The sequence below is a fragment of the Ambystoma mexicanum genome, chromosome 8 (assembly GCF_040938575.1).
Source record: "Ambystoma mexicanum isolate Mex_15411 chromosome 8, UKY_AmexF1_1, whole genome shotgun sequence".
Lineage (NCBI taxonomy): Eukaryota > Metazoa > Chordata > Amphibia > Caudata > Ambystomatidae > Ambystoma > Ambystoma mexicanum.
The window spans coordinates 152,638,996-152,658,456 of NC_090929.1; the positions used below are offsets into that span (position 1 = coordinate 152,638,996).

Genomic DNA, 19,461 nt, shown 5'->3' on the forward strand with positions numbered 1-19,461 from the left:
GTCTGCTGCAGGTAAGTCCACCCAAGCATTATGAGCCCCGCGCTTCCAGCGCTGGGACTGGGCATATTTATGAGCCTGGTGCCACTGGCGCCAGGACTGGGTCCAAAAGGTCCCAATTGGGACTGGTTGGCACTCGGAACCTGGGTTATGGATCTGCTTCCAAGGGAGTTGGGAAAACCCTGACCTTTTGGAAGCAGAGATCATGACAACATCTGGTTCCTATTCGACAAAAGATCAAAAAATGACTCATTCTTTGAGACACCATTGCACATCAAAGACAAACACAATTAACGTCTGGCTTCTAGCGTATACATATGTACGTATAGTTTATAAAAAATGTATCACAACATGGGTTTAGGTAAAGTGCCCCTTGAAAACACAATTTACTTGTCAATTACTCTAGGTTCTAACTCCTTTTCAAATTGGTGTTTTTTTGCAAGTTTTCTCTTAACCTCTCTCCTCTTGGGGATACTAGTAAGCAGTGGATGAAGCTGCTAAATGATCATGTCAACACGGTGTGTTTCGGCCACTATGGCATCAAGATCGCATCCATCCGTGGTCGTCTTCTTTAGTGGTGCTGGGCCTTCATCAGGACGGGGGGGAGGCAGGGGGTTAATTTTCTGAAGGGCTTCTGTAGTCTTTAGCCCATGTGATACTTCTCTTTTATCGTTAAAGGTGAGCGACGCAGAGACAGAGGGTAAGTCACTATGTTGATTGTAGTTGACTTTGATGTCCTCTTTGGGAAGGCTGGGATGTTTGATTGTTGCTGTGAAGCGGGCTGGTGTGGATAAACAGCCAGAAAGGATTTGTCAAGGGTCCGAACTGAGGAGGGCTCCTTGTCCAACTAGTGGGGTAGCGGGCGTGTGGGCTACTTGCTGCTCTCTCAGTAAAGCTCAGCCTGTGTCCACGCGCGAATCTGAAAAACCCAGTCGTACCTCTCCAGGCCTGAAATCTCTGCACTGGCTCCCAGTGGCTGCGAGGATTAAGTTCGAAACCCTCTGCATTATCGACAAGGTCTTCTGGGGCCTCAATACCTTCCTAAATATCTTCCTTCTCAAGCTCTTCGCTCATCTGCCTTCAACTCCCTCAGAGTCAGTTGCTTCTCCAAGCAACGAGTTGATGGCAGATCTCTTTCTTCGGTTGGGGCCTCTGGAACAGCCTCCCTGAAACTTGAGGAGAACGATCTCCGGTTCCGGAAGCACCTCAAAACCTTCCTCTTTGCTTCTGCTTTCTCTCCTCCTCTCCCCCTGCTGAACTCCTGGCTGAAACTGCACTGGTTACCTGGCCACCCACTGATCTCGGGCCCAGGTCCCCTACCCTGCCATTTGCACACCTGCACTGCCTCCCTGGCAACCCTCGCACTTCGGGACGGTTTTCTGTATCCCTACAGTCCCACACCAGCACTTGACACCGGATGTCTGCACTTACCCTTTGCACTTGCCACCAGCTGCCCGCACTTCTCTTATTGTTTTATTTATTCCATTTACCCCCATGTAATGCACTGTCCCCCCGCACTTTTCCCCTTCCCCCGCACTTGCGCTATCTGAATGACACCTGGCCTAGTAGGATCGTTATCTTTGTCTTCCCTCTGTTGCCCCTCCCTTGCCGCGTCGCGCCTTGAAACACTTGTGTCTAGCCGCGTTATAATTGTCATATCTATTTATAATATACATGTGGGACTACTGTGAATTTATTTTGTTGAAATGTTTTGTTGTTACATGCACATTGTACAGATGAGAGATCTAAAATAAAAGCTTTGATAATGCAATAAATACTGCATACATGTGGTCTGACTCTCCAGATGTTTTAGACTACAACTGCCATCAGCCCTAGGCAGCATGGCCAATTGTGAAGCATCATGGGAGCGATAGTCCAAAACATCTGGAAAGCCATAGGTTGCAGACACATGCTGAATAGCAAGACAGCCATTTAGCAATTTGGTTTCCTTTTTATGCCTTGTCTGGACCATTAAATTTAATACACTCATGTTCATTTCATAATCCCATTTGAACCACTCGTCTTAGAAATAGCAGGAGTACCAAATTAAGTTTAACAGTAAAGTAAATTCAGCGCCATGATACTGTAATCGACATTTTCTGCCAGTTGGGGGACGGGGGTGGTGTGGGGGGGGTCTTAGTGGGGGCAATACCAGTCTTACATATGAACCTATGTACAAAATAATTAAAAATTATCTAGGTAAAAAAGAGCCTATAAGGACATTAGCATCACATTTCCATTTAGAACGCAAAAGGAAGAGTTATTTTGTGTTCTTTTGTTGTTTTTAAAGATGACTGAATTATTAGTAGCATGGAAAAGCTGCACCATGATGCCGTTATACGTTCTCACACATCAGCAAGTGTATGTGTGCAAGCAATGTTTGCACCTTAAACAGAAACAGCACATTTCCATTAATTAGTTTAGTTCCAAAATACTTTTCAGTGACGGATGAAAAACAATGGAGATTGCTGAAAATGTACAGCATATGAGCAAAGGGAAGGATAGCGAGGAACCCTTACTAAGTCATGATGTTCTGGCACGTTGCAGTGAAGCACACCCGCAGGAATGAGAGGAATAGAAAAGTGAGCAGGCGGAGGTCCATACACAGTTTGGGTTCCAACAGGTGGTGGTCCATAAATGACTGTCCCTGGAGCAAAGGGTCTGCCATTCTTAGGTGGTGCTGGAGGTGGTGGACCATAAATCACTGTTCCTTGGGGTGCAGGAGCCCCATCAGGGAAGACTGTGTAAATAACCGACCCCGGAGGAGGCACAAAAGGGGAGTCGGGATGACCATTCTGCTCAAATTCTTCTTCACTGGCTTCCCCATCACCTCCATCTTAAAAAGAAAATATAATTTAAAAGAGTAACCCACCAAATAAGCATCTCTTCAATTCAACAGCAGCATTAAGATGTCGGTACCATGTTATCTTAGTGTAGTCCCCACCCAAATCAGGCAGCAGCACTTGTTAAGGGGAAACTCTACAGTGATACAACAAATGCAAAAAGAACAAGGGGGAGTGATGGGAAATCAGCCCACTGTGGTAATTATTTTAGAAGGTACAAAGAACGGCTATCAACTGCCTTTCAGAGACCATTTTATTTTATAAATAGGACAGTTCCAGGATTCTAATTTCCCCACTGTGAGCACTAGTACACTTAAAGGCACACTTAATTTAATGCACCTGCAATTCATAGCAACATCTTAAAAGTAAACAAAGGTCTATGCAGCTCAGTTAAATAAAATAGAATGCAGTCTTGGGGAAGTATGCATATGTATATGTTCTTGCCTTCAAAAAGGTGGATCCAAAACAGCACTGTCTACATACAGTGAAATATAGCAAAACCTTTTTATGTCCAAGTTTCCCTATTTTAACACGGTCAACAATCTTCAGTAATTCATTAACCCTGTAACAAGAACAGTTAATCACAAATCAAGAGGGTCTATTTGTCTATTTTACATTTACTTGACATTTGTTTTCAAGTAGTGAGGTAAGCAATAGACCGGGTTTAAAGATATGCCACCTATTATGATCTGAAAAGAAACAAGTAGACAAATCCCATTTTTGTATACATTAATCAACGGTTTTGTAGTAACACAACAGATAAATACCAAAACTGAAGCCTTATACACTAAGGGCGGAGTCATTATTGCATGACAAAGCAGGGTCTCAAGTTATTGCCTGTGGAGAGGAGCTCAGACATTTGTATGTCATTTTAAGATTCGGATATCTGATGCTTCTCAAGCTTTGAAGCGATTCAAACTAGGTTAAGGTCAAACATCTGACATGTCAAGGCTAGTGGAGTTGACATTGCTATAAAAAGATAAGATGTCAAAAAGGAGTCAAGTGTGTTATAATACTAATTGTTCGGGTACTTCATGACAAGGTCCAATGATTCAGGGATAACATCATAGATTTATAGGATGAAACAGCCACAATGCATTCAGGCTCTAATGGTAAACGCTGTGGTCCTTTTAAGACCAATGAGCTTTGTTAATGGACTAACTAGGAACTACTCTCTGGCTATGGCTCATTAATTTTGATGAACCTATGATCTCACCAAGACCAATGCATTTTGCCAATGGACTAGTTATGAACTATTTTCTGACTACAGACGGTCTACTTAATGAATGTATGACTGATTATTCTACACTTATACGATTATTAACTTTTGTTTCCTCTAATTCATGTTCATGATGCCATTTGTTGATCGGCTTGCTTAATTTGTTTCTTTAATTACGGGAGACAGAAATGTGTACATACCTGTGACAAATCCCAGAGTATTGTCACTGCTTCCATTGGGGGAGACCCTTCCCAGGAGGGCAGGGAGGTTAAGCTGCTACCCGAGAACCCCCTGGGGGTCATATTCAGAGGGAGGATTTCATGGGGCAGGAAAACTCTGTTGAGAGCCCAGGGCGAACGCGGTTCCCCTTTGACATCCAACCTCTCCTTATCAACCCTCTCCTACCATCCTATCATGGACCCCCATGTGTTTTTTCTATCCATCCCAAGTAGGGATCACTGGGAAGAAAAAGATCCATAAGGTATGTCAGAATACTGGGACGAGGAAGAAGCCAAGAGTAATGAAGATCAATAATGCGACCAAGGTACACGATCTAGTTTTTTGAACAATCCGATAGGCCAGATGTCGTTCAAATTGAGCGAGGGAAGCAGACAATGGAGTTTTCAACTCGGCAGGCTCCGCGCAGATGGCCAGAGAAGCAGATGGTGTCCGGAAGAGAAGTGCACACGCGAGAGATCAGCGAAGCAGGAAGAATACCAGAGAGGAGGATTTACTCTCATCGGTGACCGAAGGTGCTGGAGTGCAGATCCATGGAGACCTGCAAAACAATCGGACGGAGGGTGACAGACAAGACACAGCAGGTCTTAGGGTTGTTATGGGGAGACCCAGAGGGTGCAGGAGGCCCTAAGAGATGTATTGAGTGAGTCTTCACTGAGACAGAGCAACAAGGTGAAGGGGGGGGGGGATCTGTGTCCCATACTGGGGAACTACATCATGAACTGCAGTAAAGAGAAATACAAACTTTGTATATACGAGTGGTACACATAGACCTTGGCAGGAGAGTAAACCAAAGCTCTGGGTGAAAGTGAAGTCAAATAAAGAGAACTGTGAGGGCGAAAGCGTCAAGTACCCTAATTTGGCAGGAGAGTGGACCAAGAGGGTACTGAGAACAGGGCTTGGGACCAGTAACAATTGGCAGGAAGATCAGAGTTTATTCTTTGTTGCCACAGTACCTGGGAATCAGGTCTGCACACAAAGGGTTTGGGACCATCAGCACAGTGTTAGGTATGTTTTTCTAAAGTCTATCTGGTGTGGGACTTCATTAGACGTATCTCTTTGTATTAGGAACCCAACACTTAATATAGGCCTGTACTATACAAGTCAGTAAAATGGCTGCACAGCCAGTCTCCTCTTAGGAGGGAGTTACGTGAGCTGTTGAGCAGTACACGGAAATCAGTAAACACAGGGATCCAAGTAAACACTTACTCACTTTAAAGTTATATTAAAATATATTTATTTATATATACACAAGCAAATCTAAAATGCAGCAACTAACAATAACCTTCAATGTGAAATGGAATCAAGTTATATAATAAACAATAATGCAGGCGAGTAACTTTATCTATGCTTTACATATCCAGCACACACAGTGACGTCAATTAAGGTCAGTACCAGCACTAATATAGATCACCTTTACAAAATTGAGCTGGGAGGTAAAGTTTCAGAGTTAGGCAGTACACACTTTAGCAACTGTTTAACAGGTATACTCTCCCAGAGTGATATAGGCAGTCTGTTTCCTAGCAATAAAAGTGTTTACAATTAAAACCTATGGAGGAACCAGCACTGCCAAAGCCAATAGGATCAGAAGATGGGCCTTTGGGAAACCAGGACAGCCAAAGTCAAATGGACAGTTCCAGTTCTGACGAACATCTTCAGAGGAAAAGTTAACCAGTCAGTGGTTCTTGAAGAAACACATGAGCTAAAGGGGAGCCTACCTGATAGTGCACAAGCTGCAAGGCCTGCACAAAGGAGTTGAGGTCAACCCTCAGTTGAAGAAAACAGCACTTCCCAAGCAAAGAACCACCAATAACGGCACAAGGTAACTACAACCCAAGCCCCACAGTACCTTGAAAGTGAAGAAGAAATTATAGCTGGCTTCCTTCTAGGTGATTCCTGCTTCTTGGTCGTGGTGCCTAAAGGGGGGAGGCCTCTGGTGGGCTTCTGCGTCAGCACTCGGGTGTAGGGGTTGGCAGCAATGGATTCAGCTCTCTTCAGTGGTTCTTTGTGGTTCTGGTGCCATTTTCTTAGCACCAAGAAGAAACTAATATTGCTGGTCGGATACTCCTTGATTACTCGGTCCTGCACTCTATTGAGGGGACTTTTGGTGAGAGAATTCCTGCCTCTGGAGGTTCACACAGATGCCTGTGAAGTTTGAGCCGGATTCAATCTTAAAAAGACGATGCACTCAATGATGGTCCAGGTACCCCATGTATTGGGATTCTGCAGCTCAGGAAAGTCACAGCAAGCCGGGGGATGGCCCACAATGAAGAAGGTCTTGATGCGAGTTGGCCCCACCAGCCTTGGGGAGGAAGTCATCCTTGGCGGGTCTTCCCAGTCGATGTGGAAATGGGGTCAGCAGAGCTGCAACGCTTCACCAGTGCTGTTGCGGTCCTGGAAGGTGTTGCTGGCATCTCTGCTCATCTTCTGCTTCGGATACCTTGTTCCAGTGGTTGGCTGTCTGTAGTCCCAAAATCCTCACCTTTTATGCGGGATCCCATTCATTCACAGTCATGGAGCTTTCAATCACCTGGGGGGTGGCTGTCCTTCGGGACAGCCAGCTGCCCAGTTAGAACTGGTTTCAGCCAGGCATACCTACAAAGGACAGTGAAGTTTTGGGCTCCTCTCTCACTTCATGCCTTCCCAAACACACTAGAGCCTGGGCGGGCTTCAGGGCTGAAGCCTGCCAAAGGAAAAACTCACAAAGGACTCAAATCTATTCTAAAGGATCGAGTAAAAGCCCAGACGGAACTGACAAATGGAAAAAGAAGACAGGGGCCATTTGGAGAAAATGGTCACCCATGGGTGCTGTACTGCAGCTGAGAAAACAACCTGCTAGTAACCTGCACAAAAGGTAGGAAAAGAGTAAAAGCAACCACTGCCACCAGCCATTTAAGTTCGTCAGTGTAACAAAAAGTTGCATGAAAAGTGGGAGAAGGACTTACTATGTAATAACCCAGCACCCCATATAAGTTATCTTACTATTCATGGGAACTGTAGTTCTCACAAGAAAATGTATTTAAAAATAAAGGGACTTTTCAGTGACACTGCACACAGGGTGCTGGGTGTCGCAAAAGCAAAAAGCAGATGCCTGTATTAAACATATGAAGTTTAACAGACCCCATAAAACAGAAAAAATAAAAATCCCGGTCAGAGAAAAAGAATGGCTGAGTGGTAAAATTCCACTGACTCGGGAAATTAAAATAAAAAAAAGTCCAGAGTCCAGAAAAAGTGGTGTGGGTCTCTCAAGTTAAAAGGAATTAACACAAACTGAAAATTCTCCCTAACCCCCCACCACACCCTTCCCCCCCAGACTAAGGAACAGGGGAACAGGAGGATTTAATCCACTCGTGGATAAATCTCTTGTTCCAGTCGTTCATACTTCCTGGAGAGACTATCAGCATTCTGATGATTGGTTCCTGACCTATGCTCAATGGTGAAATCAAACCCTTGGAGGCTGATCGACCATCTGAGCACGTTTAGGATTTTTCCCCTTCATTTGCATTAACCATCTCAAGGGTTGGTGGTCTGTTTGCATGAGGAAAGTAGAACCATACAAGTATGGCCTAAACTTCTTCAAAGACCACACAATGGCAAAACATTCTCGTTCTATGGTTGCCCACTTTGTTTCGCGGTCCTTCAGTTTTCTACTGATGAAGCAAATAGGGTGTTCCCTGGCTTGCACATCCAGTTGACTCAAGAGTGCCCCTATTCTGTTTGTACAATAAAGGGTTGGGTGTAATCAGGAGCTCTTAGTACTGGAGCTTTGCAGAGGGCATTGGTCAGCCCTTCAAATGCCTTGGCACACACTTCATTCCATCTAACCTTCTTAGGAGATTTGGTTGAAGAGATGACATATGCTCCCATAGTTCTCTATAAAGTTACGGTAGTACCCTGTGAGACCTAGGGGTACTTTTCTAGGCAAGGGCCTAATCTCACCTCTCCCTACCTCATGTCCAAGGTAGACCACTTTACTCTGACCAATTTGACATTTGCTTGCCTTCATGGTCAGATGGGCCTGCTCAAGGACTTGTAGCACATATCCAAGGCGATGAAGATGTTCTTCCCAAGTGGGGCTGAACACTACAATGTCATCCAAGTATGTCATGAAGAAGTCCTCTAACCCATTCAGAACATGGTTCACCATCCATTGGAATGTGGCAGGTGCATTCCTGAGTCCAAAGGGCACGACCTTAAACTGATGCAAGCCCCCATAGTTAGAGAATGCAGTTTACTCCTTGGTATGGCCTGTCAGAGCCATTTGGCAATAGCCTGAGGTTAGGTCAAAAGAACTAACTAGGCAGCTCCAAGTTTATCCACCAGCACATCTGTCCTAGGTAAAGGATGGGCATCAGTCTTGGTGACTGTATGCAGAGCCCTATAGTTCATGCAGAATCTCAACTCTTTGGTTCCTGCCTTTGGCACTATTACAACTGGACTACCCATGGACTGTTAGATGGCTCAATAACCCCAAGGTCAAGGATCTTGTTGACTGCTTCCTTCACAGGAGTTCTTACATGATCAGACATTCTGTAGCCCCTGCTTTGGATAGGGAGACTAACCAGTGAGGCTATCATGCTGGCCCCCAAGGGGTCAAGCCTGGTGTCAGGGAAAACAGAGGGGCAAACTGACTTGACTTAAAGCTTTGCACTCCTCTTGTTGCTGCAATGCCAGATCAAAAGAAGGTTTTACTCCTTCTATAATTTCATCTGAAGGGTGTCCCCCGAGGGGATCAGGGAGAGACCCACTCTCCTCTTCCCATTGGTCAGAAGCAAGAAGCAAAGCCCATAGTTCAAGTCTGGAGACATAAGCCTTGAGACAATTAGTGTGAAAGACCCTAGGGGCCTACCTGGGGTTGCCCAAGCCCACTAAATAATGGACCTCTCCAAGTTTGCCTACAACTATGAAGGGACCTATCCATTTGTCCAGCAAGACTCTGGGCCTCATTACCCGGTAGGCGGTGAGCCATGGCGCTATTAGCGCCATGGCTCATGCCGGTAAAATACCGGCACCGCCTTGGCGGAAAGGAGATTTACCGCCCCATTCCAAGGTTGGAGGGGCGGTAAATACCCCTTCCGCCATTGCCCTTCCCCATTCCCATTCCCATTTCTGCCCCATAGGGCTCTATGGGAATGGGGAAGGCGCTAATTACGGCACCGCAATTTTGCGGTGCCGTAATTAGCTCCGAGGTCCCTTAGCGGGTTGGATTTTAACGCCTGCAAAAAGCAGGCGTTAAATCCCCCAACCCGCAAAGGGACCTCGTAGTAAGGCGGTAGGGATTTACCGGTACCGGTATTTTACCGGTAAATCCCTACCGCCATCCGTGTAATGAGGCCCTCTGTCTTGTTGGGACCATTACAAGAACTAGCTGGTCTGGAGTAGACTCCACCACGTTAGCTTCCTGGTCATGGCAATGCTTGACCAGGGCTTGACCAGCCTTTAGGTTTTCAGAAGCTTCAGTCATCAATTGCACCATCCTCTTCCTGAGGCCTAGTACATAGTCAGTTACATGGACTGGCTTTAAAAGTGGAGCACTCTCCAATCCTTCTTTGATCAGAGACAAAGGGCCTCTGACAGGATGACCATAGAGGAGCTCAAAGGGGCTGAAACCCACTCCAGCTTGAGGCACCTCTCTATAAGCAAAGAGAAGGCATGGCAGTAGAAGGTCCCACTTTGTTCTCAGGGGTTCTTCTAAGGCATCTAACATGCTCTCCATTGTACGGTTAAACCTCTCTACCAACCCATTTGTTTGAGGGTGGGAGGCAGTTGAGAACTTGTAAGTAACTCCAGTTTTTCCACATGGCCTGCATGTAGTGGGACATAAAATGTGACCCCCTGTCAGAGTACTTCCTTAGGAAAACCTACCTTGTTAAAAATACCAAGTAGGGCCTTAGCCACTGCCTGAGCAGTTTGCATAGGTATGACCTCGGGGTATATAGTAGCATGGCCTACTACAACCAATATAAATCTGTTGCATGAGGAGGTTGGAGGGTCTAGGGGACCAACAATGTCAATCCCCACCTTCTGGGGCACTAAAGGTGCCACATTCCTGGAACCACTTTTACCAGAGATCTGGCCAGTGTGGCAGCTACTACAATGTTTGTCAAACCCTGCACCCATCTTGGGCCAGTACAAGTACAGTCAGAATCTCCCTTTGGTCGTCTTGGAACTCTAGTGACCAGCCAGAGGAATCTCATGTACTAGTTGTAGAAACATTTGTCTTATCTCTTGGGGTATTACCAGTCTCCAGAGGTCCTCTGGGGTAGTGTCTGTAGGCTCACTATAGGAGTCCATCCTCCCAGTAGAGTCTATGCTTCCCTGGCCCTTCCAGCTGGGAAGCGGTCTGGTGATGCAGACCTTCTAGAGAGGGACACTTTGTATGTCCTCTAGTGTAATCTGCCCTAGAGGGTCCACCTACTGCAAGCAAAGTCTGCAGCTCAGGATGGTCTCAAGGATCCAGATCTTCCAAGCAGGGAAGGATCTCCTCCAGTTCTGTTTCGCCAGTAGCTGGTCCATCAGGAGTTTGCTCAACCACCGCCTCAGCTGGAGGTGGCGTCACTGCGGTGACCAAGGACTTTCCTCAGGGCTGCGGGGGTCCTTTTCTTCAGAGCAGGTTTGGGTTTGAGACACTTTTCGTTCCCAGGGACTCTGGATGTCTACTTGGTCTGTTTCTCCTTGTGTGAAGTAGAAGGTTGGCCTGCCTGTGGATTTGAGAGACTGGATTGCTCCTTGATCTCAAACCGAGAGTATCTCAAGGTTGGCTGTCTGGCCAATCCTGTCAGCTCCCGTTTCTTTTTACTGGGAGACCGGGGTGGGGGGGGGGGTACTGGAGACTACGCCTAAAGTTTTCAAGTCATTAACCAACAGGACTCTCTCAGGTACTTCAGATTGCACACTAACAGGAATTCCTACAGTCCTGTTAAACTGAATGAGGGCTGGCAAAACAGGGACCATTTGGATAGGGCCCCCAGCAAGCTTAGCTACATCCTCAGGTTTGATAAAACCTTCTTCAACCACTGTAATGCTGGCCCCAGTGTCTCTAATGGCAGGAGTCTCCTGGCCATCTACAAGTACACTGACCTTACAGTATTTGTTGTTGTTGTCAGGGATTGTATTATAAACATCAATATTCTGTTGTTCGCATAGCGCCAAGAACACTAGAGAAACACTAGCTTGAACTCCAATGGGTTCTTCAGCTAGCAAGTTAAAGTGAGCACCTGTCATTGGAGCTTCTTCCTCAGGGATGAAGGCTAAGGAGACAGAAAGGACCCCTGAAGGTTTACCCGTACATCTGGGATCCCCTTTTAGATCGCCACCAGACCCATAAACCACACATTTAACAAATGTTTTCTGGAAAGGGGGTTTCTGGTAACCTCCCTCTGATTTGGTTCCAGGGGTTTCACAAGACCTGTATGGTTTTCCCTTGGAATTTACCCTTATGGTGTGTGTGGACCTCTTTGGATAGTGGAGGATTCAAATTTTCTTTACCTTCTTTCTTGTGCTTTTTCCCTTCCTCTTTTTTATGAGTTGTTCCAGAGGCCCTGTTGTGCTAGTCTCTTGGGATCAATTTATTTTGAGTCATTAAGGTGCTGTCTCTGCTCCGGGGAGCAGGCATCAAAAATATTTTCAAGTAAAAATAAGTGTCTCATTCTTTCAAAAGAGTCTACTTTATAACCCAACACACTAAAGCTCAGCACGGTCTCTGGCTTCTCTAGCACGAGGGTGCAGTTCAAAACGTCAACATCAAGGCCTTCTGTGCCAAAGTCCCTTTGCTATTGAAAGTCTTTTTCAGAGGGCCTGATGCAACACTACAAACATTGAAGTTCTTTTCTTCTTAGGATTTCACATGTACACATTTTCGGGTGAGGTTATGGGCCTACTCCCACGGTTTTGGTGATTTAACAACCTTTGTATAAACTCATGTTTTCTTCCCTTGCAACTCAGGCCCCGTGGTTTACAAACGTCTTTTAGTTGTTCTACTGTAAGTGCAACAAGGAATTAGTTAATTACCTGTAACGCCTGTTCTCCAGCATTGGTATCTTTCATAGATTCACATGCCTTGAATATTCCCTGTTGTCAGGCTGGGAATCCTCAGTAACAGCAGTTTAAACCAAAACTGAAACCTTCAGTCACTTGTATGCTTTATTACAGTCATTTTTGGGTCATACTTCCCACAGCCAATAGAAACACCTCCCATAGCTACTCCCCTGACGGCCATCTTCAGCTTTGGCAGCGCACGTTAAGTGGCAGTAAGAGCCAAAAGATGAGCCAGGCGGGGTAGGTGGGAAAGTCGCATGTGAATCTATGAAAGATACCAATGCTGGAGAACAGGAGTTACAGGTAACTTATTCCTTCCCCGGCTTTGGATCTTTCCTAGATTCACATGCTGTGAATAGATCACAAAGCAGTAGTACAACAATAACCATGGTGTAGGCAAGCTCCCAGCATAACGTACCACTGGAGACTTACCCACCTCAAGCAAAATGATTGTTTGTCGACACAGTAGAACCAAGTGAACGTAAGCATCGATCGCCAGGTGGCTGCACGGCAGATGTCAGGCAGCGGAATTCCTAAGAGAAAGGCTGTGGTTGCAGCCACTGCTCTGGTAGAATGAGCCTGGCATCTGCGGGTAAGCGTTCTGCCAGCTTGTTGAAGGCAGAATGAGATACAGGTATGCAAGGAAGGTATGGTATCAAACAGTAAGACAGACACACGTGATCACAGTTCAAGGGTGTTCATTTAACTTCAATTGGGTTTGAAAACGCCCATCTAATCTACAGGTGGGGGCAAGCTACGACCATCAAAAAATAATAACGCAGTCCTAGTGGTGTCTTGTCAAAATAAAAGGGCCTATACTAATAAACCTATTGCCAATCCTTACTTCTAAATACAAATAGTGTGGGAAACAATGTTATGCAAAAGAAGTGTCCAAGAAATGATTTGTCAGAATATTTAAGCTGTTGGCTTCCCTTCCCCATGTTTTCAGCATGGGAAAAGGCAGCACACTCGAGCTTAGCACAGTCTGTCTTCTCTAGCACAAGGGTACATTTCAAAACCTCAACATCATGGCCTTCTGTGCAAAAAAAAACGTTGCCATTCAAAGTCTCTTTTCAGAGGGCCTCATGCAACACGTCAAACATCGAAGTTCCTTTCTTCTTAGGATTTAACATGTACAAATTCACGGGTGATTTTCTATTCACCCCAGGTGCCCCTCTGCCGGGCTCAGACCCACTTTTTACACAAATCTTTCCATTGATCTCCCTCTGCTGGGGCGGGACCAACTTTATCTACTTTGCCACAAACTTTCTTTACAGTATCAACATCGAAGACTTTCGACTGTGCGCAGGATTTAGCTTGATCCGTCGCAGGACCACTTCGATTCACAATTCTCTACAACGCTTTCACCTTTTCAGCTGGATCCCTAACAAAGACCTTCAAATGAGCACACAGGTATTGCCGGACCACTCTGTCAAAGGTATCATATCTTGGTTTTGTAGTTCAGTCACTCATCAGCAGTTCAACATTACTTGCATCTTTTATTAAACATATTTCAAACAATGTTCGTTCCAGCGTTCACCATACAATGTTGGGATTTCCCCCGCATTGATTATTGATGCAGGGGGGTCCTGGGTATCTCCGACACACAATGCAGGATTTTTAGCCTGTTTCCTGGTTGTATGCTTTCCAATCTCGAAGGACTCATGAAAGTAACAGTTCCTTGTCGAAAAGGTCAAGGGAACTTCCCTCCTTGCGATCCCTTACGGTTTTGCCGTCTTTCTTCTCTCGTTATCTTGGAATTGCTGTTTCTTTGTGTGTTTTGCCTCGCTCAGAGTGTGCTCTCATGCTCTGTGTGGGGAAGTGTATGGAAGTCAGGTGTGTGCAAGAAATAGGCCGGACACCCAAAAGAAAGTGGGCCACCCCTCGCCTTACAGAAAATGCTACTTATGGAGGGTTAAAGTTTATCGTATATTCATTCTATTGCGTCACAGAGTGCTCCGCATGCAGTATTTGCACATTCCAAGAGAATCTAGATAGCTCAAATTGCGCTGTTGTTTGTCTAGCTGCACCTGCTCAGGCTCACGCAATCTGACAATTATCACTGGGGAGGTGTTACAATAGCATATACCACTGCGCAGGAGACTATGTTAGGATTTGCCACATGGTCGACGGCCATGAAGGGTAGCATTAAATATACTTTGCAATAACAACTGGGACAGACACAGCCCTACTGCAATACAGTATATTCTTTCAATACACGCTTGCATCTGTTTGACCTAGACCTAGACATTTGCCCTGGTGCTTAAATGCATCGAAACATGCCTAGTTTTTTTGCACCAGGGTAATTTTTGTTCTCGTCAAAAGTGCAAAATGCACTTGCACCGATGCAAAATGTCCATAATATGGGTCATTCCTCTAAGCACACCATAACAAGGTGGGACTTGATGGGTAAAAACCGAGCCTCACAGGTGCTCACACTTAAGTGTGACACTACCATCCAAGGTCTTGTAGGCATCATTAAAGTCAGTGTTCACTGCCACCGAAAGCCCCTCAAATAAACAGATGGGCACTCAGCAAGGGCCTCTCCCATCATGCATCCAAAGCATGCCAGTGCATGCAAGTGTCCCGTGTATGGCCCAACGCTAGACAACGCAGTCCATGCAGGTCCGCTTCAGGGAAGACATCCTCTGGCACACACCGGCATGCCCTGCACGCAAACATTCACTGCACGCCTTCGGAGAACGGATCAACTCTGTTGGGTCAGTAGGCAGATGCGGACTAGAATTGGAAAAAGGGTTTCAATAAGAGCAGGTACGCGGTCTAGGGCAGCTGGCCCGGAGCTGTGCTGTATTTTTTCACCGGATCTGGCGCCTCTCCTAACACTGTCGGTGCATGCAGCGGGGTGCCAACTTCCCCTTGCAGAGCTTCCAGCCAAGGCAGAGACAACAAACTGCTTCACTCTCGCTACAGGATGCACCCGCCGTCCTCCCCCGCATGGCACACACAGCAGCTGAGCCACCCCGGCCAGAGGTGGGAGGCGGCCAGCAGCAAGGGAGCGGTTCCCCGGGGACAACGTTTGGAATGCAAAAGCACTTGCCGCGGTCCCCCGGCTTCAGTAGCAGCAGCAGCAGCAGCAGCACATGCAGTGGGCTTCCTCGGCACAGAGCTGACCAGGAAGGGAGGCGGGCACCAGCGAGGCTGGGGGAATGGACTTGCAGCCGCCAGCCTGTGTGAGAGTGTGTGAGCATGACCACAGCTGTGAGGCAGCACACCAAACACAGGAACAGCATGCGGTCCCAGACCAAGTCCCGCTCAGCTATGATACACATCCTGGGATGCTGCTGCTGTCAACCTGCGGCGGCACTGGATGCTCTGAGAGCAGAAGCAGAGTAGTCTGTAACAAATCACTGGGAGGGAGCAGGCCGGGCTGAGGCAACCCCGGCCCAGCCCAACCCTGCCACTTCCCCCAGTGTTTTGAAACACTGACTGCTGCTGGTGCCATGGTGTCGCGGGCCACGGCAGTTGGCTGCCGGCCCACCGCATTTATCAAAGAAAAGTAACACTTGGGTGTTACCTTTCTCTGCATCTGCAGCGGGCCGGCGGCAACGGGGCTGCAATTGCAAAGGATCTGTAAATTACTTACTTACAGATCCTTTGCAACTTGCGTCCGTCTGGCGGCAGAGGCACTGGAGCCGGTTCCTGAAGTGTGAAGGCACAGTGAAGTCCATGCCTGGGCTGGAGACCGGCCCCGAGGTCTCCTCCATGATTTTGTATCGGCGATGGGCCGATTGGCCGACGGCTCGATCCGACCCGGGGTGTTTGTGATGGCCAGTAATTGCCTGACCCTGCCTAACCATTGTATTGAGACACGTCGGGTATATGGCTCAGTTTCCTCTCATAGTAGGCTGTCTGCGAGAAAGTGTTTTTGTTGTAAAGGTGGGGGGGATAGAGTTCCTAAATATCCTAAAGACTCATCACCCAGGTGATCCTCCCGCATTGGTCCACCCCAGTAACTGGATCCAAAAGCGATGGTCATGGCCGGGACACCTGGATGTGAGATCCCCAGAGACTATCGGCTGAGACACCCGTTTTCTCACAGGTTGCAATCCATCTTGCAACGGAAGACTTCGAGAGAGCCTTCCCAGGGCCAGAAGGTCCAAACGAAACAAAACAACTGTTCCGTTGTCTGGAAAGATTTAGTGCATGCCACATAGTACTTGAGGGCGCGCAACACATTCAGCATGTGCAGAGTACGTTTCGCTGGAGATGTGGGTGCACCAAAGAATAAAGGCAAAACCACCTGCTGGTTTAAGTGGAAAGTAGATGGTACCTTCAGCACAAATGTTGGTTTGGTACGTAAAACTGCCTTGTCCATATGAAACTTGAGATAGGGCGGTTTTACAGAAAATGCCCGAATTTCACTCACTCGTCTGGCTGAGGTAATGGCCACCAAGAATGCAGTTTTCCAGAAAAGGTGTTTAATAGATTCTTGGTGAACAGGCTCGAAGGGTGGCTTCATGAGTCTTGCGAGTAGCACATTGAGCTCCCATGCTGGAGTACCCCACGCCTGAAATAACAGGTGTAGTTGGTCCTTGTGCAGTTCCCACTTGTGGCAGGAGCGTAACTCACTGCTGAGGGAGTCTGCCAAAGTGTTCTGAATCACGGGTAGATGAAGGGAATGAGAAATATGGCCTGCTGAAGGGCCCAGTGCCACAGGACTTGGGCCTTCTTGGAAAGCTGTGGGACCTTGTTCCGCTTTGCTTGCGGACATAAAACATCGACGTTGTGTTGTCCGTGTAAATGCGCGCATCCTTCCCTTCAGGAGGGGGTGAAAGGACTTCAGGCCCAGAAAGATTTTCGTAGCTCCAGCAGATTGATATGCTAGCTCTTTTTCTCCTCAGTCAAAAGGCCTCTGGTGTGTTGGTCTCGACCAGTACCAGGTGTTCCCTTAGCTACCACCAGCAAAGGCTATGTTTGAACCCTGGTGTTCAGGTAATGCGGTCATCCCAAGACCCAGAGGACTGGACCCAGTGGGCATCGAGGAATTCCTGAACCGGCTTCATATATAAATCGGCAGTTGGAGACCAACGGGATGCATGATGACAACATCCCCAGCAGGGATTTGTAGTTTATTTATTTCATTTGTTGGTAGCGCCCAGACCCCGAGGTATCATCGCGCTAGAAGGTTACAGCATAGGTGGTGGAAACACTACAAATGTTAGACAATAGCATTCCGCAAAATATACAGGTAATGCAAGTGTGTTGTAGATCATGGCTGAGGGCGGTACAAATCATTTGTTGGGTTCAGGGGTACTTATTAAACAATGCCGATTTTATTTTTTTGCGGAAGGTGGGGTAGGAGGGTTCATCTTGTATACAGGGTGGTAGAGTGTTCCAGAGAGTGGGGCGATAGAGGTGAAGCAGGATCAACCAGCTCGCTTTCTATTAAATCTAAGTGTTGAAAATGAGGCAGAGGATGAGGAGCGTTGCGTGTGTGTGTGGCTTTCTGGAGATGCGGAGGATGAGGTATCGGGGCGGTGTTGTGGAGGCAGCAGTGCGTGATGAACAGGATTTAGAACTCTATCAGTGCTTTGATGGGTAGCCAGTGTGCATCACGTCTGGAAGATGAGATGTGGTCTGAACGTTTCAGGCCCCAGGCTGCTCCGAGGGAGTGGGTTTGAATCAATTGAAGTTTAAGGTTTTTTTGGGGGGTTCCTGCGAGGATGGCATTACAGTAGTCCAGTTTAGTCCCGATGATGGACCCTCCCTAGGGTGAGGCAGTTACCAGTGGTTAGACATTTTCTGGAGAGATTGATAAGTTTGGTGGAAAAGGCTGCGCGTGAGGCAATTGCCTCGACATGTTTCTGCATATTGAAACACCCAGTGTTTTGACGTGTGGTGATACAGGGGTGATGTTACCATCGATGCAGAAGGTGGGGGTTGAGGTTTTTGACGCAGTTTGGGAGAGCCGGTTATGAGGAACTCAGTTCTGTCATTCAGGCAGAGATGGTGTGTAGGCATACAGGCCTGGTTGATTCTGTAGATGTGGTTGATATGGGTGGAAACTGGTTTGTGGTTGCTGATGAATTTGAGGAGGACTTGTGTGTCATTGGCGAAATTTGTGTATGGAATGTTAAGGCTGTCCAGGTGGTTGAAGGGTGGCTTTGTGTACATACTGTACAGGGTGGGCGAGAGGCAGCATACTTGTGGAACACCGTAGGAGACGGAGATGGGGTCAGCTGCTTTGGCCCCGGCGAAGACCCTAGAGGATCGTCCGGATAGGAAGGATTCGATACAATTGGATGCATACGTGGATAGGTTGAAAGTGGCGGTGAGGTGGTGGCAGAGGATCTCGTGGTTGACTAGGTCAAATGCTGCAGAGAGGTCTAATAGGAGGAGGATGGCGATATCGCCCGCATCTCGGATGCGGTCCAGCTGGATCATAAGGTTGAGGGGGGCTGATTCTGTGCTGTTTCTGAATCTAAATTCTAATTGGTGGGAGCCTAGGAGGTTGTGGGTTTCAAGATGCGTTTGGAGTTGTTGGTAGGCAATGCAGTCAAGAATTTTCAGAAGGTACGGTACTGTGGTAATAGGGTGGTAGTTGGTGGGGAGGGTGGGCTCTAGGGAGGGTTTTTTCAGTAGTGGTGTGACCCCCACTGATGGGGTTGGGAACTATATGGGAGGTGAATGAGGTGTTGATGAAAATGGCAATTGTAGGTGCAGGTATGCACATCTTAATGAGGTGGGCTGGGCATATGTCACCCGTGCAGTTGGTAGCTTTGAGGTGTCGTGTGGTGGTGGTTACATCTGTAGGGGAGACAGGGGAGAAGTAGAAGAGAGGGGTTGGGGAGTGATGGGGTGGTTGGTGCAGGGGGATTGGGATTGGGGGGAGGAAGGAGGGATTGTTTGAGAATAGTTTTGTTTCTGAGCTTGTGGATTTTGTTGGCTAGGGCAGATTGAATAAGAGTGCACCAGGCTTTGTCTTTGGGGAAGCAGTTTGGTGGGGCTGGAGTTTCAAGCTCCTTGAGGATTTTAAAGAGCTCTCATGTTGGAGCTAGCTTCATTAATTCTGATGTTGTAGATGCAGTTTTTTGTGGTCAGGATCGCTGTTTTATAGGTGTGGACGTTGGTATTGAAGGCTTCCTTATTGGTGGGGGGCGGATTTTT

The 19,461-nt window shown here is 47.1% G+C and overlaps 1 protein-coding gene across 4 annotated transcripts in view; it reads right to left on the reverse strand.

Annotated features, from left to right (window-relative positions):
* Positions 1 to 19,461, reverse strand: part of CNTRL (centriolin) — a 1,220,196-nt gene that overhangs the window by 523,633 nt on the left and 677,102 nt on the right. For all 4 annotated transcript variants that reach the window (XM_069609523.1, XM_069609522.1, XM_069609524.1 and 1 more), the window contains one exon: positions 2,517 to 2,833. In XM_069609523.1, the coding sequence (XP_069465624.1) occupies positions 2,517 to 2,833 (317 nt within the window). The remainder of the gene's footprint in view (positions 1 to 2,516; positions 2,834 to 19,461) is intronic.